Source organism: Giraffa tippelskirchi, chromosome 7 (assembly GCF_054371585.1).
Source record: "Giraffa tippelskirchi isolate mGirTip1 chromosome 7, T2T-mGirTip1v1.2.pri, whole genome shotgun sequence".
In the NCBI taxonomy this organism is placed as follows: domain Eukaryota; kingdom Metazoa; phylum Chordata; class Mammalia; order Artiodactyla; family Giraffidae; genus Giraffa; species Giraffa tippelskirchi.
Window position 1 is genome coordinate 136,580,161 of NC_137281.1, and position 24,413 is coordinate 136,604,573.

Sequence of the window (24,413 nt, forward strand, 5' to 3'; positions counted from 1 at the left end):
CTCTTGTGATAATTGAACAGCGATACTTTTGTGACAATCTTTTCTCTGTTCACAGGAACTAGAGAATAGTCTTCATTTACAAGATGGCGCATTAGAGAAGATTTTAACTTTAGCAAAATCCGTCAAGCAAAATACATCTTCAGCAGGACAGAAGATTATTAAAGATGATATAAAATCACTGAAGTGTAAACAAAAAGATTTGGAAAACAGACTTGAATCTGCTAAGCAGGAGTTGGAAAACTGTCTCAACAGCATTCTCAAATCAAAATGCTCAACAGAAAAGAAAGCAAAGTTTCCTCTGCCAGGCAGAGAGGAGCAGGTCACTTCTGATGTACAGGAGTCCACTCAGGACTCAGCTGCAGTGGAAAAGTTGGAGGAAGACTGGGAAATAAATAAGGTAAGTGCTTGTGATTGCAGCTCTAAGACATCATGTCTGCGAATGAAGAGGTGTTGTTGGGCTCTGAAGAGAGGGTCGTGAATCAAGCCTCCTGATTTCATAATTAAACCCTCAATGTGCTGGCTATTTATGATGCTCACTTGTAAAAAGAGCCCTTAGAAAACTGTCCAGGATTTCAGTGGTGAAATATTACTGTTCATCTGTTAGAAATGTCAGTCATCAATTTAGGTTTATTATTCTCTCTGATATGTAATCAGATACAGTTTCTTGGGTCAAGAGCTCAAAAGCAAATTAGAGAAGGCAAAAAAAAAAAATGTACTTTACCCATTTTCTTAGGGAAAAAAAAATCTAACAGCTCTATTTGGTGGGTCTTTTTTTTTTTTTTTGGTTGATTTCATAATGAAATCAGAGACTGTTTGGAAGGATAGGTGCCGTTCTTTATCTTCTTACATTAACCCTATACTGCAAATGTATTTTTAACTGTTGTCAGATCCAAAGGGGTATATTTCCCTGTGGCTCTTAAAGTGCTTTCTCATAGGTGAGAGATTGAAATGGAAAAGGCACAAAGAGCCATCCAGTAAACTATATTTGAAAGAGTCTCCCTGTTTGGCAGCCTCTCACAGTCCAGGGTCCATTGGGACAACAGCAAAAGTTAGCCCTTTCAAGGATGGGTCATTGTCAGCATTTTATGGAAAATATGATACACAGGGATGAAGAGAATCTGCACTTCTGTTGTCTTCCAAGAGCACAAATACATGGTGGGGCTTACTTCCCTGTGCTGGTCTAGTGGTTAAGAATCCACTTGCCAATGCAGGGGAGCATGGTTTCAATCCCTGGTCTGGGAAGATTTCACATATCTTGGAGCAACTAAGCCCATGCACCGCAACTACTGAGCCGGTGCTCTAGAGCTGGCGAGCTCCAACTACTGAGCCCAAGAGCTGCAGCCATTGAAGCCCACATGCCCTAGAGCCTGTACTCTGCAACAAGAGAAGCCTCTGCAATGAGAAGCCCACCCCCCACAAGAAGAGAGGAACCACCCCTGCTTCCACAACTAGAGAAATCCCACGTGCAACAACAAAGACCCAGTGCAGTCCCAAAAAAAAAAGCAAAGAAATGCATGGAGGACTAGAGGAGCCAGATAGGGTTTCCTAAAATGTGAAATAAGGTCAGATGCCAATGGAACATGTCTCTGACACGAAATCCCACAAACTGTGGTGGATCGAGCTAACAAAGTATGTCTTAAAAGCTTAGGGCCCTGTGATGAGACTCTTGAAGTTGTATCTGTAAAAGGAACTTTCTTAATGGTATTTAAAGAGCTGTAAATAAGTAAAAAAGGAAAAATACTTGAGTACTTTTCTATCCTAATACATGACATTGATAAGTGGATTTGCTTAATGACTTTAAATTTAGCTTCTCAGACCCATGTTGGCTGTGAACTCCCCAAATTCGGTAGAGTATATTGAAAACTAAAGATCACAACCCAATAATAAAAATGTTTATTTATTAAGCTTTTACTTACTCTTGAATGATGAGCTATTGATAATTTATGCTACTTCATTAGAATGCTTTTTTTTTTTTAAGCGTGGATGAAGAGACTTAAGTCTTCAAATAATTTTACAAGTCTGTACTAGAGGAAGCTAATATTAGTTTCTAGTAACACTTTTAACACCTTTTTCCCCCTCTATTGTAACATGAATCTTTTTTCTTTTTTTTAATATGGAAAGGCATTCTATTTCAAATATAGCAGTGTGTACATGTCAATCCCAAACTCCAAGTCTATCCCTACCCTCAGTCCTATCCACCTGGTAACCATAAGTTCGCTCGCTAAGTTTGTGAGTCTATTTCTGTTTTGTAAATAAGTTCATTTGTTTTGTTTTATTTTAGAGTCCACATATAAATGATATGTGGTTTTCTTTCTCTTTCTAGTTACTTTATTTAGTATGACAATCTCCAGGTCTATCTATGATGCTGCAAATAGCATTATTTCATTCTTTTTTAAAAATTTATTTTAATTGGAGGCTAATTACTTTACAATATTGTAGTGGTTTTTGCCATATATTGACATGAATCAGCCGTGGGTGTATATGTGTCCCCCATCCTGAACTCCCCTCCCACATCCCTCCCCACCCCATCCCTCAGGGTCATCTCAGTGCACCAGCCCTGAGCACCCTGTCTCATGCATCAAACCTGGACTGGCGATCTGTTTCACATATGATAATATATGTGTTTCAATACTATTCTCTCAAATCATCCCACCCTCGCCTTCTCCCACAGAGTCCAAAAGACTGTTCTATACATCTGTGTCTCTTTTGCTGTCTCACATATAGGGTCATCGTTACCATCTTTCTAAATTCCATATATATGCATTAGTATACTATATTGGTGTTTTTCTTTCTGACTTACTTCACTCTGTATAATAGGTCCAGTTTCATCCACCTCATTAGAACTGATTCAAATGTATTCTTTTTAATGGCTGAGTAATATTCCATTGTGTATATGTACTACAACTTTCTTATCCATTCGTCTGCCGATGGACATCTAGGTTGCTTCCATGTCCTGGCTGTTATAAACAGTGCTATGATGAACATTGGGGTACACGTGTCTCTTTCAATTCTGGTTTCCTCGGTGTGTATGCCCAGCAGTAGGATTGCTGGGTTATATGGCAGTTCTATTTCCAGTTTTTTAAGGAATCTCCACACTGTTCTCCATAGTGGCTGTACTAGTTTGCATTCCCACCAACAGTGTAAGAGGGTTCCCTTTTCTCCACACCCTCTCCAGCATTTATTGTTTGTAGACTTTTGGATAGCAGCCGTTCTGACTGGCATGAGATGGTATCTCATTATGGTTTTGATTTGCATTTCTCTAATAATGAGTGATGTTGAGCATCTTTTCATGTGTTTGTTAGCCATCTGTATGTCTTCTTTGGAGAAATGTCTGCTTGGTTCTTTGGCCCATTTTTTGATTGGGTCGTTTATTTTTCTGGAATTGAGCTGCAGGAGTTGCTTGTATATTTTTGAGATTAATTCTTTGTCAGTTGCTTCGTTTGCTCTTATTTTCTCCCATTCTGAAGGCTGTGTTTTCACCTTGCTTATAGTTTCCTTTGTTGTGCAAAAGCTTTTAATTTTAATTAGATCCCATTTGTTTATTTTTTGCTTTTATTTCCATTACTCTGGGAGGTGGGTCATAGAGGATCCTGCTGTGGTTTATGCCAGAGAGTGTTTTGCCTATGTTTTCCTCTAGGAGTTTTATAGTTTCTGGTCTTACGTTTAGATTGTTAATCCATTTTGAGTTTATTTTTGTGTATGGTGTTAGAAAGTGTTCTAGTTTCATTCTTTTTAATGGTTGAGTAAATTAAAAGATGCTTGCTCCTTGGAAGAAAAGCTATGACCAAACCTAGGCAGCATATTGAAAATCAGAGACATTACTTTGCTGACAAAGGTCTGTCTAGTCAAAGCTGTGGTTTTTCCAGCAGTCATGTATGGATGTGAGAACTGGACCACAAAGAAAGCTGAGTGCTGAAGAATTGATGCTTTTGAACTGTGGTGTTGGAGAAGACTCTTGAGAGTCCCTTGGACAGCACAGAGATCAAACCAGTCAATCCTAAAGGAAATCAGTCCTGAATATTCATTAGAAGGCCTGAGACTGAATCTGAAGCTCCAATACTTCGGCCACCTGATGTGAACTGACTCATTGGAAACGACCTTGATGCCGGGAAAGATTGAGGGCAGGAGGAGAAGGGGATGACAGAAGATGAGATGGTTGGATGGAATCACTGACTAGATGGACATGAGTTTGAGCAAGCTCCAGGAGTTGGTGATGGACAAGGAAACCTGGCATGCTTCAGTCCATGGGGTCGCAAAGAATCAGACACAACTGAGCAACTGAACTGAATATTCCATTGTGTATATGTAATACCTCTTTTTAAAAAAAAAAATTTATTGGAATCTTTGGCCACCTGATGTGAAGAGCCAATTCTTTGGGAAAGACCCTGATATTGGGAAAGACTGAGGGCAAAAGAAAAAGGGGGTGACAGAGGATGAGATGGTTAGATAACATCACCAAGTCAGCGGACATGAATTTGAGCAAACTCCAGGAGATAGTGGAGGACAGAGGAGCCTGATGTGCTGTAGTCCATGTGGGGTCGCAAAGAGTTGGACACAACTGAGTGACAGAACAACAAATCTGAATTTTTTAATACTTTCTTACTTAGCCCCAGTGAAGACATGTGGGCTTCCTGATAGCTCAGTTAGTAAAGAATCCACCTGCAATGCAAGAGACACCAGTTCAATTCCTGGGTTGGGAAGATCCGCTGGAGAAGCGATAGGCTACACACTCCAGTATTCTTAGGCTTCCCTTGTGGCTCAGCTGGTAAAGAATTTGCCTGCAATGCAGGAGACCTGGGTTCGATCCCTGGGTTGGGAAGATCCCCTGGAGAAGGGAAGACTACCCACTCCAGTATTCTGGCCTGGAGAATTCCATGGACTGTATAGTCCATGGGGTTTCAAAGAGTCAGACACGACTGACTGACTTTCACTCACTCACTCACTCAAGGGATATTTTAGATCCAGACCTTTGGCTGACTTTTTCTTCAATATCAAAAAATGTTAATGCAGGCTTAGAGGCACAAGAAGTTACAAAATGCAGTCTGAAGGATGTGGGTGCTTATGATCCAAGATCATACTGGATATTTTTATAGAGGTGAATTTCTAAAATTTTTTAAATACGAAAATACAAAACTGCCTTCTGTCTCCCCCTTCCTATATAACTTAAGTGGGGTTGCAAATTAGTATATGGTAAAAAGTGAGGCTGAGTAATCTCTTAAGATTCTAGGTGTCCATAAAAGGAAATGATAAAAAGGAAATACAGGATAACTGATACATTCTTCTCTTATTATTTTTCTAAAAACTCATAAAGCAACATTATAGCTTAACCCATATTGAATGATCTTTCTTGTCCCTTCCTTCCCAAATGTCAACCTTTATGGGATAATTGCTCCTAAAAAACAAAAACAAAACACCTTTTGTCTGTGATTGCTTCTTGAATTTCTTTGTCATTGGGTATAATTGTCAGTCAGTATGTCCGAATCATTTTTTGTTCTTTTTAACATTTTCTGAGTATTTATAATTTCAATATTTAAATGAATGTGGATGATCACAGATATAAAACATGCAAGGCATCCAGCTGTAGCTGAGTAACCAGAAGCTCAGGGAAGTCAGTACTAGAATGAAGAGGAAGAAAGAGTTTGTTCCTGGGGTAAATGATGTTTATTTCTGGTGTTGGTTATCCTAGTAAGTCAGTAGAAAAATTTTTGTCTTGGAACATGTAGTTAGGTCATGTGTCAACTCTGTCTTCCAAGTATATTACTTTGCTTTCTGGCCACTATGCAAATCTTGGTTCTTACTCTAGAGGTATTATTCTCAATCCAAGATTTATTTCTATACAGGAGAGACTTACACAGTATAAATGGTATTAACATCTAGGAGCAGCATGCATTGGAGGACATTCTTCAAAGTCCTAAAATATTAGGCTGAGGAACCTTAGAAAATTTCTATCCTAACCCTGTGTTTCAGGTTAGGGAATTAACATCGGAAGGTGTTAATCAGCCAAGTTCTCATTCTGGAAGAGCTGGGATTAGAACCATGCTCATCTCTACCCAGCTTGATGTTTGGCAGTCTATCCCCCAATTTTATCAAATGTGTTACATGGGCTGTTAATTGAGGTTTAATATGCTAATATGCTATCTGGCTCTAGTGGACCCTTTATTCAGTTCTTGTGCATGTTTTCAAACCTTTTCTCCTCTTCTTCAGCCCAACCGAGCCCTGTGCCTGTCATTCCTAGCATATCTCTGGCCCATAACTTGTAGATTGATTGGTCCTCAACTTCTTTCCACTTTCTTTTTTAGTGTTTGTTTGTTTGTTTTTATAAACCACTAATTGTTAATCTTGGCAATTGAAGACTAAATGAAATTCTTTTACTTTTTTCTAACGTGGATTCATCTATACATCCATTCAGTAAAATTTTCTTGAGTTGGCAATGAGGGTTCAATGGTGAATGAAAATGGATGTGGTCTCTCTTCTCATAGAGCTTCTGGTCTACAAGAGGTGACATACATTATTAACCAACTAATTATCTGATGAGAGTCTAATTACAGGAACTAAAGGAAGGAACATGTTTCCATTATAATCTACAGTAAAGGAGTCTGACTTGAACTGTAGTCAGAGAGAGCTTCTCTAAGGGAACAATACTTAAACTGAGATCAGCAGGGGTGGATTAAAGAGTAATTTCAGTTCTTGGAAAACATCCCAAAGAAACTCACATATGTTCTGCTAAGTTGCTTCAGTCGTGTCCGACTCTGCGTGACCCCATAGACGGCAGCCCAACAGGCTTCCCCGTTCCTGGGATTCTCCAGGCAAGAACACTGGAGTGCGTTGCCATTTCCTTCTCCAAGGCATGAAAGTGAAAAGTGAAAGTGAAGTCGCTCAGTCGTCTCCGACTCCTAGCGACCCCATGGACTATAGCCCACCAGGCTCCTCCATCCATGGGGTTTTCCAGGCAAGAGTACTGGAGTGGGGTGCCATTGCCTTATGTTCAAGAAGACCTAAAACAAGGGTGTTTATCACCGTAATATCTAAAATAGGAAAAGTTGGAAGCATGATAATATCCATAGTAGCCTGACAGACAGACATGTTCATTCAGACAGCAGAACTGTATAAAACCTCAAATGACTGAGTGAGATTTATATCTGACACCATGATAAACCTCAAATCATATTGCTGAATGAAGAAAATAAGTTATAAAATAATACATATGTTATTCTAATTTTATGAGTTAAAAATACATAAAATAATATTGTATGAATATTAACATATGTAGTCAAAGTATAAAGACAAGTGTGTGTGGATTTTAGAGTAGTGATTAGTTCTAGGGAAGAACAGATGAAAAAGAAGTGAGGACTGGACTTTAAATTGTATTTTTAATATCAAAAATTATATCACTTATGTCCTTGTCATGGGTAATAAGTAACCATGATATTGTATTCTTTTAAATATGTTTGAAACATCTTATTGTTTAAAATAAGATGTTTCAAATAAGCCTGCAAAATCAGAATAGAGCTAAAGGTGAGGAGCAAAGGATGGCTGGTTACAAAAGAATCTTTCCAGGAGCCAATCAGGGCAGGTGTCCGTGTTCTAATGTCTGGGGTGTGCACAAAGGAATGTTACTTTTTAAATTTAAAATGTTGGTTTGAGGTATTCTGTTGGATTTTCTGCCAAAGTGGAAACATGGCTTTTGGATTTGGTAAACAAATGGTGTTTTGGGGTGATTTCAGGTTTTTTAAGATGCTCTCTAGCCACTGAAGGCTGAGTACAAATAACAGGTCATAAATGTGGCTAGTCAAGTGACTGGTCCATCAGGTAAGAGAGACCAGGGCTCTGAATTCCTAATAAATTTTTGATAAGGAGTGAAGGTTTCCTGGGTTTAATGTCTATGCCTTTAGCTCAGGAGCTCTTGCCCTGCAGGTGGATTTGTTGGGGTACTAAGTAACAGTAGCCATCAGGTGACAAAGAGGCAGGCTTCGCCCTCATAGGACTTCAGTTAATGGTGCAGAAATCTGATGTGGCACCAACGCCCCCTCTTCTCACAGCCTTCCTGGATCTCCCTCCCTGCCCTCCATCCCATGCAGAGATCCTGCCTTCCATGGGGATTTTAACCATAGTTCTCATGAATAAATTGTTAGAAATGGAGGAAATTGGCAAAATCATCCCAATTATTTACAGCCTTTTAGAAGAAGTGTCCTGTGCTAAGTGCCAAGCAGATACTTCAAAACCAGTAACACTGGTCAGCTGAATTTTCTTACCAATCAGTATTGGTGACGCTCCAGGCAGTATCTGTTATATTTAAATAAACTCTGATTTTAGAATAGTTTCACATTGACAGAAAACTTGCAAAGATAGTACAGATAGTTCTCATTTATCCCTTACCCACTTTTTCCCATTGTTAACATCTTAACATTGCTATGTAGGCTGTATTTTTAAGATAATTTTTAACAATTTCTGTCTTGTTTGGAGATGTGGATGTATTTTATTCAGAGACTTGATACAGAGTGGATTTTTACTGACATGAAAGTATATGGCAAAATTGAATGATATTTCACTTATAAAGTAACCTGAAAATAAGATCTACTACCTTAGCAAAATAATGGGAAATGTTTTAAAATTACTGCTATGGTACCTGTATAAGTGCTCAACAAATGTTTCTTGAAAAAATGAATAGATGAGTTGAAATGCCATCTCTGTATATCCTATTGAGAGCCTCAAATTCTTAGAGGTTTCAGAAAAGACCAAATTACCCTCTACATAACCTGTTCTGCCATACCCAGAATTGGAATTCTTACTGTTACTTGGTTTAAGGCATGACATTTTTAATGCATGAAATTTTGGCATTTCCTTCATCTCTCCACTTACTGTTTTAAACTACCAGTGGGTACCATTGAATGCCTATTTATTAAACCAGCCCTCTGCATCATGGTGAATACTAAGTATAAGCTTTGGAACTTTTGTTTTTTTCATATCTGTTTTCTTTCTTTAAAGTGAAAGTGAAGTCGCTCAGTCGTGTATGACTCTTTGCGACCCCATGGATTGTATGTTGCCTACCAGGCTCCTTCGTTCATGGGATTTTCCAGGCCAGGGTACTGGAGTGGGTTGCCATTTCTTTCTTTAAGACTGTAGCTATTCCTCAGTATATAATTGAGAAATGCTAGATCCTGTACCCTCTTGTAAAAAAAAGTTTCATTTTTCTTGGCATTAAATATTTCATGGAAAATACTAAATATTGTCATTAAATATTGCATGTAAAAGTCCACTTTGGTCATGGCAAAAATATACTTTTGAAAAAGCCTTTAATGTGAGTAAATACAAGAAACTGGAATTTTTTCATCAAGAAAAATAAAAATTATTTATTTGGAAGTTAGACTATTTAGCAATTCATCTTTTTATGTTTTCAGAATTCAGCTTTGGAAATGATTTTGTCAAGACAACTTTCTCTTGATGTTCAAGAAAGCATGAAAAACACTGAAGATGAGCAGAAAGTCAATGAGCTGCAAAATCAACCTTTAGAATTAGATGTTATGTTAAGAAATGAACAATTAAAAGAGATAGAGGTATGGAAACAAGAAAAACACTGACAACATGATTGCATCATTTATCTAGTGCAATACAATATATTTTAATTACCAAAAACTTGCTTGCACAGAATGAAAAGTCTTATTTAACCTTTGCCTGATGATCAATTTGGTAACTATATAATTATGTACTAATCAGCAAGTTGTATAAATCTTTCCATTTAAAAAGTGTAAGAGTTTAATGAACATTAGTCTTTCTCTTTCACAAAGTTCCTAAAAACTTACTTATTCAGTGATAAAATTTGGAGATTCTGACTTGTCATTATTCCTTTTCTTAGTCATATCTATTTTTCTGCGTTTGACAAATTCCTTTTATTTTTCCTAATTATCAGCATTATGGGGTACTCCTTCATTTTTATAGCTGTGTTTACATAACTGTGTTTATGTATTTATGTACTTATAGCCATGGAAAGACATCTAAAAGTTCAGTAGATGATCATGTTTTGAAAAATGATCCTTACAATTTTAGCCAAGTTTATGTAGTAGAAAACATGTATCTAAAAGAGGAAAAAGAGATGATGCATGTAAATAATAAAAGCAAGATAAATCTTTAGACATTGTAGAACCTTTGAACACAATAGGGTGACCAGATTGCTATGAAATTTTAGACCAATGGTGAATGTTAGTTTAGATTTTAACATGACTCCAGTGGGGAAAAAAAATCTTTTAAATGTCGGGACCTTAGTTTCTCTGGGTGCAAATGAAATATTTAAAAATCTTCTTGGAATGGAATGTGTTACTGGAAGGAAAGAGCAAGGGGGAAAAATAAATGAATTAATTAATCAGTGAATTAGTAAGTGTATATTTATTGATTTCCTTTACTTGCTTTCAGGAATTATGTACCCAGCTGGAAGGAAAGAAAGCAGCCATTGAACCTCTAGAACAAAGTGAATATCTCAACAAAACAGAAACAAGTGCCTTGGTTCTCCACGATGAAAGTTATTCAGTGCAGCACTTGGATAATCTGCTTCAGGCACTTATTACTTTGAAGAAAAAGAAAGAAAGTCAATACTGTCTCCTTAAAGATTTTCAGGGACATCTCATGACAGCTGAATCCTCGATGAAAGCCTTGTTGACAGAAAAGGAAAGTCTGAAAGTGTAAGTATAAGAATTTAGGATGTGCATTCTTTTTTTCAACCATAGGCTTCACTTCTTTGGACAGGCCCAGGGTGTTAAGAGCTTATATTGTTAAAGAATATTATGATTTTAATATACAGTATAGAAATTAATTTCATATGGAAACCATGAAAGAAAATTCTTTAATGGTTTTCTTATTTTAAAGAAACATTTAGGGAGGGAAGTGGGAGGGGGGTTCAGGATGGGGAACACATGTAAACCCATGGCCGATTCTTGTCAGTGTATGGCAAAAACCACTATAATATTGTAAAGTAATTAGCCCCCAACTAAACTAAATAAATTTGTTAAAAAAATTTATAAAAGTATGCAAATACAAAAAAAATAAATAAATAAACATTTATATTTTCTGGGTATGTATATTAAATATAGCTGCTCCTAAAAAAAAAAAAGTTTAGCCTGATGGTTATGCCTTCTTGATCGGTGTCGTTATTGTTCGTAAGATGATAACAAAGGAGTTGGATATTGTCATTTTCCTCAGTCCTAACTTTGCACAAGTACTGTGCAGATTTTAGAGGACTTTTGCATACATTGTTCCCTTCGCTCTTTACTCCTTTCCTGTGGTTCTGCATTTTTATGATACTCATTTTATAGATGAGCTTTCTACATCGTCACATTAATTGAGAGCCACAGTAAACAAGATTCTGATTTTTGTTTTAAGGAAAGATGTTCTTACAGACAATCTAATCTTCTCTTTCATGAATTCAGAGCAGAATTAATTTATTTTAATGACAGCTAACTTCATGTTGATGTAGTAAATATTAATAAGCTTCATTTTTCCTTCTTTTGCTAGGGGACTCCTGGACAGTGCAACCTATATGGACAAAATTAAAAATTTTCTGGCATCAATAGAAAAAGAGAAAGATTCTTTAAGCAAGATGAAAATCAAATGGGAAAATTTATCAAACTGTCTGACTGACATGGATAAGAAGCTATTGGAAAGCCAGATCAAGCTACTTGAACATGGCTGGGAGCAAGTGGAACAACTGGTTCAGAAGAAGTATTCTCAACAAGCAGTGGGACACGATGAGTTTATGTTTCTCATGAGTAGGATCCAAGACCTTGAAACGTCCCTGCAGCAGCAGCAGCAGCATCTGCAGTTAAGGCTGAACTCTCCAGAAGCCCAGGAAGGGAATCTAAGCATGGTTGCTTTGGCCACTGAACTCCATACTATAAAACATAGGTTTTCTGTGTTCAAGGGGCGAGCTGAACTTCAGATGAAGAGGATTTGGGGAGAAAAAGAAAGGAAGATTTTAGAAGATGCAATAAGTAATTTGCAGAAGCAATTGGAAGCATTGGAGCCGTTAAACATGGAGGTGGAAAATGAGATCAAGAAGTGTGAAACCAGATACAAAATGAAAGAGGCTATTTTATGGGTCAAGAATCTGTTAGGTGAACTCACTCCTCCCATTTCCCTTCTCCCAGATGACATTCTTTCACAGATCAGAAAATGCAAGGTGGTGCACGATGGCATTCTAGATAAGCAGCAGGTTGTGGAGTCCTTGGTTGATGAGGTCAAAAATAATATTCCTAACCTCACAGCATATGAGAGCAATGATTTAAATAACCTCCTTCAGGACTTACAGAATCAATACCAAATGCTGGTTTTAAAATCAACCCAAAGATCACAGCAATTAGAACTTAAATTGGAAGAAAGAAGCAAATTTGTTGCCATAATAGGGAAGGTTCAACTTTCACTTCAAGGAAATGAAACACTGATGATCCCCAAGACAGAAACAACCTCCACAGAAGCTGATCTAGAACAACTGTATGTTGCCTTGACTGCTTCTCAGAAGGAATTGCAGGAAATTAAGAGTGTAATCTCGATACATGTTCAGGAACAAACAAACATCTCTGAGGATCTAAGTGTATTTGAAAAATTATTTCTAGATGATCAATTGAAAAATCTTAAGACTAGAGCCAACAGAACTCAAAGATTCATTCAAAATAAATGTAATGAAGTAGAACACAAGATAAATTTTTACAGAGAATTTCATGAAAAAATATCTGCACTTCAGAAGGAGTTTGACCATATACAACACAATGAACTTCTGCTCAATCCAAAAGTAAATCCAGATGTTAAAGAGGAGTTGTTTCATCTTAAAAACCAAGCCACTGGCATTCAATCTAGTATCCTACAAGTACTGAAACTCAAAGAAGTGTTTGACTGTATAAAACTAAACTGGGATTGGACCCAACTTGATCAAATACAAACCCAAGTACTTGAAAAAGAACGAGAACTTGAAGAAAAAATTAAGCAGTTGAATACGTTTGTGGCAGAATATGACAAATATCAAGCATCACTAGCTAAACTGAAGGCTTTGGATTTACAAATTAAAAAAAGGGCTGAACCAGTATTAACAATGCCTAACACTCCACCAGAAAGCAGTCTGCTCAATGCTCAAGTTTTGAATCAGAGAATTGGGAAAGCCGTGAGCTTGTATCATGAGATTATCAAGAAATTAAGTGAAAATAAAGTCTTTGATGACTTATTCAAAGAGAGAGAAATACAACAACTAAAGCTGTATGCGGAAGAAAATAATAAGTTACACCAGGTTCTCCAACAAAAAGTGGTCCTGCAGTCCCAACTGAAAGAAATGGATGAAAAGGATTTTCAGGACAAACTAGAGAATTCCTTACATGTTTTAAATCAGATAAAATCTCAGTTACAACAGCCATTACTTATAAATTTGCAAATTGAATGTATTCAAAATGAAAAAGATAATTGTGAAGTGTTTCAGGAACAAGTGCAGGCAGAAATGGGTAGCATTAAAGCTGTGACTGTTACTGAGAAGCAAAGTGAAGGAAATTCTTCTGAAGCTTGTGATGTGGAGGCAAAATTAAATGATATTGAAGATCTTTACATGCAGCTTAATGCAAGCATTGATTCCCGCACTGTAAGTTTTTTAATTAGGCAGTTAATACATTTGTTTTAGTTTCATGTTTTTAAAGCATAAAAAGCTGATTTTATGTTTTGCTCTAGTTTATATTTCTCAAGAAGTAACAGGTTCTTAGGGCTGATCCACGTTGATGTTTGATAGAAACCAACACAATACTGTAAAGCAATTATCCTTCAATTAAAAATAAACACATTTAAAACACAAGTTACAGGTTCTATAGGAACATTCTACACAGGAGAATAGTCATTTTAAAGAACTTCAAAGAGCCAGTTTATAGCCCCAACTCATTCTACATCAAAATATAGTGCCTTATAGTGGAAAAAGATGTTTGACACCATTAGTTCTATATGCCTTGTAGACTCTGTTGGGCTCAGAACCAAAAAGTTTGGGTTTTGGTGTTTTTGTTTTTGTTTTAGAAATAGCAGAATGTAGTGGAATAAATATGGTATAAAGAACACAAAACAATAACTCCACATTTCTTTAGCACTTACAATGTCTAAGAATTATGCTGAACACTTAAATCCTCACAGCAACTCTGTGAGGTGGGTGCTAATATTAGCCTCGTGTTAAAACAAGGAAATTGAAGTTCAGAAACTACCATTTTCTCAAGGTCTTTCAGTAGTAACAGAACCAGGATTCATGTTGAGATCTGTCTGCTTTCTGAGAGTGGTCATTAAATGAAGGCTAACTGGTCAATCTGCCTACAGCATCTGATTTTATAAATAAAGTCTTATTGGAACACAGCCATGCCCATTCACTTTATGGCTTGTTATCGCTGCTCACCTGCTACAACATCTGCGTTGAGTAGTTGTGACAATCTGTATGTCCTGCAAAACCTGAAATATTTAGTCTGATCCTTTAAAGGAAAAGTTTGCTGATGCCTGTTGCAGAGTGACTGCGACAAACTCCCTCCTTTCCTGTAGTAAAAAGGTAGATATCTTAGACATCAGTTAAACACACTGTGCTTAACATAACTCCTTTCACTGTGTTTTCTGAATTGTCACACTAAATTTATAGGATGGGGACGTTAACTCCCTTCTTTAATTCAAAGAGTTACTAGATAATGTATTTGAACTACTTTGCTAGGTATAAATGCTATAGAAATATAAAGTCATATGAACTCTAATTAATGTTCTTTAGATTGGTACTTAATAAATTTCTCCACTTGATTTTAATATGGTTTCCAGAAACACTGTACATAAATCCTCAAACTGTTATGCTTAGAGATGGACTGGAAGGGACCTTTCAAGTTCTTTATTTCAACTATTTGTTATTTTAGCAAGAAGACAGAGATCTGGAGACATTAAGTGATATGCTCAAAACTAAAGTTAATGGCAAAGACATTAATTTAGAAATGCAACAGATCTGGGGAGAGAGTCTTTCCAGTTTTTTTCACAAATATTGCTTGAGGTTATATACATTAAATATATTCAGTTGTTTTATTTAATAGTCTAATGTAGAGTTCTAGAGCATTAATAAATATCATTAGACATGATTCATGACATGTATTTTTAAATTTAGATTGGATTTCTTAGAAATCCAATTTTCTTTATGAAATATTTGAAATTGAAATATGAAATACTTCTAGAAATAATTTTCTTTATGCAAAGAAAAACTTATTCATTTTAAAATATCAGTGTAATATCAAACTAAAAGTGTGAGATGCTTGCTCTTGTATGACCCAGAGATGTATTACGAATGTATCACAGACATTCAAAAATGACAAAAATCCCGCAAATTTGAAAATTTCAACACAGCATTTAATCTCCCATTCACCAGAATGTCTTGAATGATGCTTATGAAAATATGATACGCTATAATGAAGCAGTCTCCAGGGCCATGGGGATCATCTCTGATTTGGAAGCCATCATTGCATCGCATAGAGTAGATCTTGATAATCCAGAAGAATCAGTAGAAGCGCCTCGCCAGAAACAAGAGGAACTGAAATCCACAATAGCAGGCATCCAGGACCTCACTGAGAATTTGGGGACCGTATCCAGCCTGGAAGCTAAACGACAACTTGAGTGCACTTTACAGGACTTAGTTTCTAAGAACTCAGCCTTGAGAGAGGCAGCCAAAGTAAAGGAAGCTGAAGTAGAAAGGTAGGTACTTCTTTCTAAAGATAATGCTTTAAAAACAAATATAGATTATAATTAACATGTACACATTAGAAATAATTTGGAAAATACGGAAAATAAAAATCACTGTCTAAGGAAAACTATAGCAAATATTCTGCTGCATTTATTTAATTTTTTCTTAATATTAAGTACTTAGAATGGAATGTTTATAGAAATCTGCATGTGGTATAAAGAATAATGATAAACAGCTTTGTACTGAAAGGTTCAAAGGTAAACACCATGACTTTAATTCCTTTGTGGACTCCTTCCCTCTCCTCTCAGAAATAACCATTATCCTGTCTTTATTGACCATGCCTTTGCTTTAAAAAATATTTTTCTATGTATTTGTGTCCTATTTTCATGTATGTGTTCTCTTCTGTGACTTCATTTTTTTTCACACTTACCATTATGATCCTGAAATTCATTCATGTTTTGTCTGTAGTAAAATTCACTCGCCCAGATATTGGTAGATATTTGTGTTGTTTCAGTTTTTTCATTAACAAACAGTGCTAGGAAGAACGTTTTCAAATTCAAGAGCTTCCCTTGGGTGTATACTTAGGATTGTGATTACCAGGTCAAAAGTTATACACATCTTAAATTTTTAATTCCAAATGACTTTATCCATTTCTACTCAAGCCAGTAGCATATTAATATTCCAGTGGTCCCATATCCTCATCAATACTTAATGTTGTGAGGTTTAAGTTTTGCCAGTCTGATGGTTGAGAAATGATATTTCATTGTGGTTTTAATTTGCATCTTTATTATTGCTAATGAACTTGAGCCTCTTTTGCGAATGTTTCTTGATCAAAAGTTATAAGCAGTTTTAAGACGAAGGAGCTTTCTACAAGAATTATACCAATTTACACCTTGTTGGCAGTGTTCAAGAATACAGTTTTCCAAAGTTTAAATGTTTGGGGAACAGTCTTATCTACCTGTTAATATTTGCATTAAAAGTCTCATGCAGATCTGGTGAGGGGGAAGTAGTCAATAAGTATTTGTTGAAATACACTGAGTAGCAAAAAGAGAATTAAATTCTGTTTTTTATTAGGGGTTCAGAATACATTCTGAAAAGTTCAGAATTTACTGCACTAAATAAAGTTTAATATTACTTTTTTCCCCCTAACTGTGCCTCACTAGGTGTCTTGAAAATTACCAACGCTATAGGAATATAAATGAGAAAATTTGCACTAACCTCAGCCAGATGGAGACGTTTCTTGGGCAGTCCATGTCCCCCTTACCAGTGTCTTACAAAGAAGCTTTGGAGCGCTTGGAGCAGAGCAAGGTAACAGATACACCAAATCTTCAGTAAGACTGTGTGCAAAAAATTGGCAGAAAGAGCAAGTGGAGGCATCGGGGGATGTGGCTCTGTTATGACCCACAGAAATCTTTAACCTAAATCATACACTCAAGAAAATTCCTAAACCAAAAGCCATGGGGAAAATGAAGCATTGGTTCTGAGAGAGTTAATCAGTCGGGTTCACAGGACAGTCCTCTCCCCAGTAGCATACTGTCCTTATTAATCATTCTTTTGAAAACTTTACCTTGCTTCTTATGTTGTTGGAGATCACTGAGTCTATGACAGAGCATTTAATGCAACTATCTTAAGTGCTAAATTCTGGTTACTTCTTATACTCTATTACTGAGCAATGTTAGTTTTTGCATTTTTTATCTGTTGCAGTATTGTGTTATAAGCATTTGGATGAGAACATTTTAAATCATCTGTGCTTATCATCTGCCACAAAACAAACAAACACAAAACCAAAAAACCTTAACTAATGTGTCAGTGGTTGATGCAGTAAGTGTTGTACAAATTATTAATCCCTATCTAGTAAAATATGGGCCAAAGCTATGGTCTTTCCAGTAACCACCTATGGATGTGCGAGTTGGACCATAAGGAAGGCTGAGCACTGAAGAATTGATGCTTTCAAATTATGGTGCTGGAGAAGACTCTTGAAAGTCCCTTGTATAGCAAGGAGATCAAACTAGTCCATCCTAAAGGAAATCAACCCTGAATACTCACAGGACAGACTAATGCTGAAGCTGAAGCTCCAATACTTTGGCCATCTGATGGGAAGACCCGACTCATTGGAAAAAGGCCCTGATGCTCGGAAAGATTGAAAGCAAAAGGAGAATAGGGCGGCAGAGGATGAGATGGTGGAATAGCATCACCAACTCAAGAACATGAACTTGGGCAAACTCCAGGAGATAGTGAAGGACAGGGAGGCCTGGCGTGCTGCAGTCCACCGGGTTGCAAAGAGTCGGACACAACTTAGTGACTGAACAACAACAAAATATGAAACTTACATTAAAATTTTAAAAAAATGAACTTCTAGGAATATTTACCTTAGAAGACACATATTTACTTAGAAAATGTGATTTATGAGTCATTATTTGTCCACATAATTCTAAATTCATGTGCTATATAACAATACATTGATACTTCTCATCTGTCTCAAATTGACTTTCAAAAGGAATAAAAAATGGATCACATCTTACTTATGGATGATTTAAAAACATTAATTGTTCAAGATTAAAATAGTTTATAACTTTCAGAATAGTTCTGAATTTAGACAAATTCTATTCTTCCTTTTCTTTTCTCTCTTAAGGCCTTGGTGTCAAATCTTATGACCGCCAAGGAAGAACTGATGAAACAACGACAGGTCCTCAGACACTTGAGAGCCACATGCACGGGCAGTGACAGCCTCTGTTTGCTCAGAAGCACATCGGCTCTGTGGGAGAGATGGCTGAATTTGCTGGAAGCTGCTAAAGAGTGGGAGATGTGGTGTGAAGAACTGAAGCAGGAGTGGAAATTTGTCCATGAAGAAGTAAGTGCTTCATGTGCAACAATCACAACATACAGTTTACTAACATGTGTCATTTAAATTGTTATATTATTTTCATTTTTTTTAATTGTAAAACAAGTCCTCAATCTGTACCATTTGTTTATATCACATATATGGAACCATGTCCATGGTTTATAGTGATCAGGTCCTAGCAAAATAATCTCCAAGATATGATTCAAGAATGATTCAAATTCATTCATGATAGTGGCATTTTTTCAGTGTCAGATGTTTAGAAATAAGTGATTAGTTGCCCATATGATCTTTAAAATCTTTATTGTGGAGATAAGTTAAACCCTCTTAAAAAGAACTGTATCTCCATCACATTAAAGGTTAGAATAAGGTAATATTCATAATAACCAACTTATTTTGAAATTAATTACAGTTGTTAACTGTGGAAATTAACTACAGTTGTTAATTATTGACCTAAAAGTATGTAAGATGTTCTTTCCGAAGACTGTCTCAAAGAAAACTTCCATAGTATAAATTGATCACGGATGTTAATTTAACCATAGTTGAGGCCTAAGGCATCACATACATTTAGAAGGAAAATTTAAAATAGTATAAAATTATCTTTACTGTTTTTCACTCGCTCAATCACACCAGACTCTTTGTGACCCCATGGACTATAGCATGCCAGGCTCCCCTGTCCTTCACCATCTCCCAGAGCTTGCTCAAACTCATGTCCATTGAGTCAGTGATGCCATCCAACCATCTCATCCTCTGTCATCCCCTTCTCCTCCTGCCCTCAATCTTTCCCAGCATCATGATCTTTTCTAATGAGTCAACTCTTCACATCAGATGGCCAAAGTATTGGAGCGTCAGCTTCAGCATCAGTCCTTCCAATGAACACCCAGGACTGATGTCCTTTAGGATGGACGTGTTGGATCTCCTTGCTGCCCAAGGGACTCTCAAGAGTCTTCTCCAACAACACATAAAATTATCTTAGGGTATTCTTTAATCTTTCTACAGAACCAGTCATAAATGAGGTACAAATCAGAACATTAAATGAAAACTCTTCTCTCTTACGCCTGTCAAAATTCCTGCTGAATTTGCTTAAAACAGAAATATAATCAATACTTGATTGGCAGTAGGTCACATTGCTTTAAGATTTAAATGTTCAGCACTGTCATATTTTTCTACTTAAAACTTGGTCTTCTTGAAAATGAGTATCATTTTAGTGATGTTGCCTGGGTTGGATTAGTAAATAGTCTCTTGAATTGAAAACATCAAGGAGCTTTGTAACTTGTACTTTTAGCAGAGCTGCCAGCCTCCAGTTCTTTCTCATCCACAATGGTACAGTTTACTGAGGCCCTTCTCTGCAGCGTGTTCCCGTGTGCTGTGCTGAGAAGGCAGTCCAGTGGTTAGGAACTTCTTGCTCTCATTGCAGGGGGCACGGGTTTGATCCCTAGTCAGAGAACTAAGATCCCACAAACCACACAGCAGGACTGGGGAAAAAAAAAGGCAGTTCACACATGATGCCACTGAATCTTTGCGCGGCCCTCACGAGTTACCTGTTATCACCATTTTCTAAATGGAAAAGCAGAGGCACGTAGAAATTTAAGTTGGTACAAGCCCTCCAAGCTAGTAATTAAACTGGGGCTGTGGAGTGGGGCCATATCTATTTTGTCCATGCCATAATTTTAGAATCTGAACAAGGCTTTGCACTAAATTGGCACTTATTATTTGTTGAGGGACAGCTCTTATTCAAATCCAGGTCTAGGCCAGTCCTAAGCTTATTGTTCTTTATATTTTATTACATTATCTTTTCTTGCTCTATACCCATTAACAATCATATTTTATCAGTACCATGCAATTATACTTAGTAGTTTTAGTAGTAGTTATATTTGTAGTTATTCATACAACATTTGACAGTATCTGCTAACAGAATGTCTTTCAAAGAGTAATGCACACAAAATATATTCTCCTGTACTAACAATAATAACTACTACCACTTAATAGGCACTTAATTGAACATGTGTCAGGCATAGTTCTAAGCACTTTACATGTGTTACATTTACATTTATCCTCACAAGAATACTATGAAGTGTAGATATTTTTACTATCCTCAATTTATAGATGAAGAAAGTGAGGTGTAGTGAGATTAAGTTGCTCAGTATCATAAGTGAGTGATGGAAGATTCAACTTACACTCCATTTTTAACCACTAAGCTATCCACTTAAATGATATTTACATCTACCAAATTGATATAAGAGTTTAAAACAGCTTTCATCCATTCAATAAAAATTTACCGTCTAAATATCTGTAATGCAAGATTCTGTTGGCATGGTTGATGATTTTACAAATGACAAAATGAATTTCTGTTTTTAAAAAGTCTATACTAATACAACAATCCAGTATCTTTATGAAAGAAAGGTTTTGTAAGTATATTTTCAAAAGCATAAATGCTTATTTAAATTTATAAATTAAAAAATTAATTTAAAATTTGATTTACCGTGTTTTCCCCCTAAAGTCTTACCTTCCTGTTTTCTTAAGCAGAATCTGCTTAATTTAATTATTCATTCCTGGTTATTCAGGATCATCATTTTATGCTTCACTGATCGTAATGTGCTGAAATAAAGGCATTTCTTCAGTCATGATGGGAGGTGTAAGGCTGTCTTCTTTCCCTTCTACCAAAGATCCAAAGTCTTTTCTGTTTTAGTTTTAGTTCTTATTTTTGTTGCTTGCAAGTTTTTCAGTCTCCTTCACTGTGTTTACTTATGAAACAACTATAGTTCCTCCTCTCTTTCTAGACTCAACTTTGTAACTGACTGACTGAACCTAAAAGTTTTATAACCAATTTTTGTTAGACTGCTCTGTCCAAGGAGAATCATCCAGAGGCTGCAGAATGAATGCATAATCTTTGTGGCAACTCTTTTACTAATTTAGGGTTTGCTGCGTTTTGAGAAGTGCAAAGTCACATGACCACCAATAAATCAAGACTTCAAACATTTCCATCACCCGGAAGTTTCCCTGTGCCCCTTTGTAGTCAGTCCCTTCTGTTACCTGCAGCCTGTGGCAATCATTAATCTGTCTTTCCATTTTCAGAGTCATAAAAATGGACTTATCCATTCACAAGTTGAAGAATTGCCTGGCTTTTGGATGAAAGTATTGTCCTAAAAAAGAATTTTTCTTCCCCCTTGCATTCTCTTCCTAATGACTTACCAGCTTTAACAGCAGAGAGCAGAACCTGAGACAGGGGCTCATCAGCAGGTGGTTTATTTTGGAAGGTGATCCAAGGGAACAGGAGTGGGAGATAGGAGAACTGACCCAGGAAAGGTTAGAGCCTTTAGTCACTTTACTTTTATTGGGTCCTGGTTGCTGCAGTTGCCCATTTATGGTTATCACTGACCATGGAAGCACCAAGAAATGCTTCATTAATCCTGGATTATGAAAATAGTTATTTCAACCCCAGGATATGTTGGAAATCCTAGATGCACAGTTACCTCTGTCAACGTAGCACTTTCTTTCTTTCTGGACATGCTGGTTCTTTTACTGGTTGGGGTGGGGCATACTGTAAAATGACCCAGTGGAACGTGTTTCCCATTCCGTGGGGGAACTGCAGCTGCCTGCCGTAGAACTAGGACTTCAGCTCAACTGAATTTAGGTTTGAGGTGATGGAAAGCACAAACTCCATAACTGGGTCCTTTGGAGAGGGGCCAGTCTGCACATGTACCCATGTATTCTAGCAGTTGGAGACTTGGCTGGAACCTGTGGCCCAGTGACAGGGTGGCTTATACCACATCCTGGCCCTGCTGCACTGCCCCCTCCACACTGGCAGCATTCTGATAAATGGATCTGAGCAACGGTCACAAGTATAGCATACACAGCTGCCAAAATCCCAAAGGGTCCATCTGGTGCTGTGCCTCTTTCTTGGCAGTAGAAGTGCAATATTGAACAACTTGATCTTTACCTTATAGAAGTGCCGGCATGCCCCAGACCATTGGTCCCTGAGAAACTTAACTGATGCTGGGGCTCCTGAATTCTCATTCTTTGGCATGTCTTACTAGGCATCCAGGTTCTCATTCATCATTTCAGTTAGCATGTTGTTATAAATGTAGTTGAGCTGTGTGATATTCAGTGATGTCAAGACTGCAAGATGCCTAATTCTGTCTGAGCATACAGCAGGAATGTTAACAATGCTGGAACAAAGTGATAAATGTTTGCTGCAGCAGAGGAGAGGGCTAGAGGATTTGAGGAGGTAGTAAGAGGGATCTAGTTTTCTGTGTCTTTGTTTGAGTTTCAGGGCTGGTAGAACTCCAGTTTCTAGAGATTTGATTTATTAGGTTATGTATTTCTGAATTCTACATTTAGCTATGGTTGAGAAATACATGAGCAGTCCAGTCATTTTGGCAGCATTCCCGATGGTGTAGGTGAGTGACAGGTAATGAGGACCCATTGAACTTACTTTTCTGAGTATATAGAGATTGGATATGAAAGAAAAGAGAGAGTTACAGAAAAATTATCCGGTACTTGCCCAACCTCTTCTACTTCATGGATGTGGTTTGGTGGAACTCATTCAAGGAATTGCTTTAGTAAAGCAACTGATCCTGAAAGGGAAAAGTAATTATGAAAATATTCAATATCATTTCCTTCAGCTCATAACAGCAACATTTCCTTTTAACCACACATCTATATGATCAATAGCTGGGAACTACGGGATTGGAATCCTGGAGGGATAATATTCCCAGCTATAGGAAGACAAATATTACTTTGAACTGGAATATGGCATTGGGAATCCTCTGATGAGCCAGTCTTTAAAAATTATGATATTCCTGAGTCCTGAAGTGGTAAGAATATATTTTACTTATTTGAGCTCCTTTTTTTTTGCTTATTAAATTAGATTGAACGAGAAGTAATTATTCTAGATAATCTTCAAGAAGAAGTTCCTGAAATTTCCAAAGCAAAAGAGGCAGCCTCCACAGAGGAACTCTCGGGGTTACTGGACTGTTTACGCCAATACGAGGAGAATGTGGAGCGGCAGCAGCTGTTACTGGCCCTTCTTCTGCAGCGCATAAAAAATATCCAGAATACTCCTGAAGGCCTGGGGGCTGTGGAAAGTGTTCCTGCGTCTCAAGAGATTATGTCTATGCAAGAACGATGCCACAAGTAAGATTTATGAAAAATGACTAAGGAAATGGCTTGACAACTCAGGCTAAAAATTGAGAAAATATTGAATTTCTAGAATATAAAAATATTATAGAACAATGATAGATGGTGTGGCAGAATTGAGTTGCATCAACACTGATAGGTGTGAAAAGGATAGAAAAGATTAATATTAATAATAATTAAAACAAGAACACCTTCTCCGTGTTGGTGTTACTGTGGGTGAATCTTTCAAAAAAATTTTTTTAATGTTTGCTGTTTTTCTAACTTAGTAATACATATTCATTAAAGGAAGTTTAGAGAATGTGGATAATTATTAAGATTAATATAAAAATCACCTTTAATTTTACCATTCAGTGACAGTTACTACCAATCATTCAACTTTCTTACTATGGTTATATTTTTTAAAAAAATTGTGATTGTAGTACTGTCCTGTTTTGTATTCTGCTGAACTATCTACCAGCATATTTTGTTCATTTTCCTGTGCTATTAAATGTTCTCTGAAATATAACTGTGTATCACCATGTAGATATGCTACAATGTATTTAGTAGTAGTAGTAGAGTTCAGTTGTGTCCAACTCTCTGTGACCTCTTGGATTGTAGCCCACCAGGCTCCTCTGTCCATGGGATTTTCCAGGCAAGAATACCAGAGTAGGTTGCCATTTCCTACTCCAGGGGATCTTTTTGACCCGGGGATCAAACCCATGTCTCTTGCATCTCCTGCATTGACAGGTTGATTCT

General features: G+C 36.9%; 1 protein-coding gene across 4 annotated transcripts in view; it reads left to right on the plus strand.

Moving 5' to 3' along the window:
• The window catches only part of SYNE2 (spectrin repeat containing nuclear envelope protein 2), a 315,802-nt gene that overhangs the window by 157,456 nt on the left and 133,933 nt on the right, over window positions 1-24,413 (plus strand). For all 4 annotated transcript variants that reach the window (XM_081509857.1, XM_081509858.1, XM_081509859.1 and 1 more), the window contains exons 45-52: window positions 56-397; window positions 9,399-9,554; window positions 10,408-10,673; window positions 11,503-13,606; window positions 15,389-15,711; window positions 16,864-17,008; window positions 18,333-18,551; window positions 23,410-23,675. In XM_081509857.1, the coding sequence (XP_081365983.1) occupies window positions 56-397; window positions 9,399-9,554; window positions 10,408-10,673; window positions 11,503-13,606; window positions 15,389-15,711; window positions 16,864-17,008; window positions 18,333-18,551; window positions 23,410-23,675 (3,821 nt within the window). The remainder of the gene's footprint in view (window positions 1-55; window positions 398-9,398; window positions 9,555-10,407; window positions 10,674-11,502; window positions 13,607-15,388; window positions 15,712-16,863; window positions 17,009-18,332; window positions 18,552-23,409; window positions 23,676-24,413) is intronic.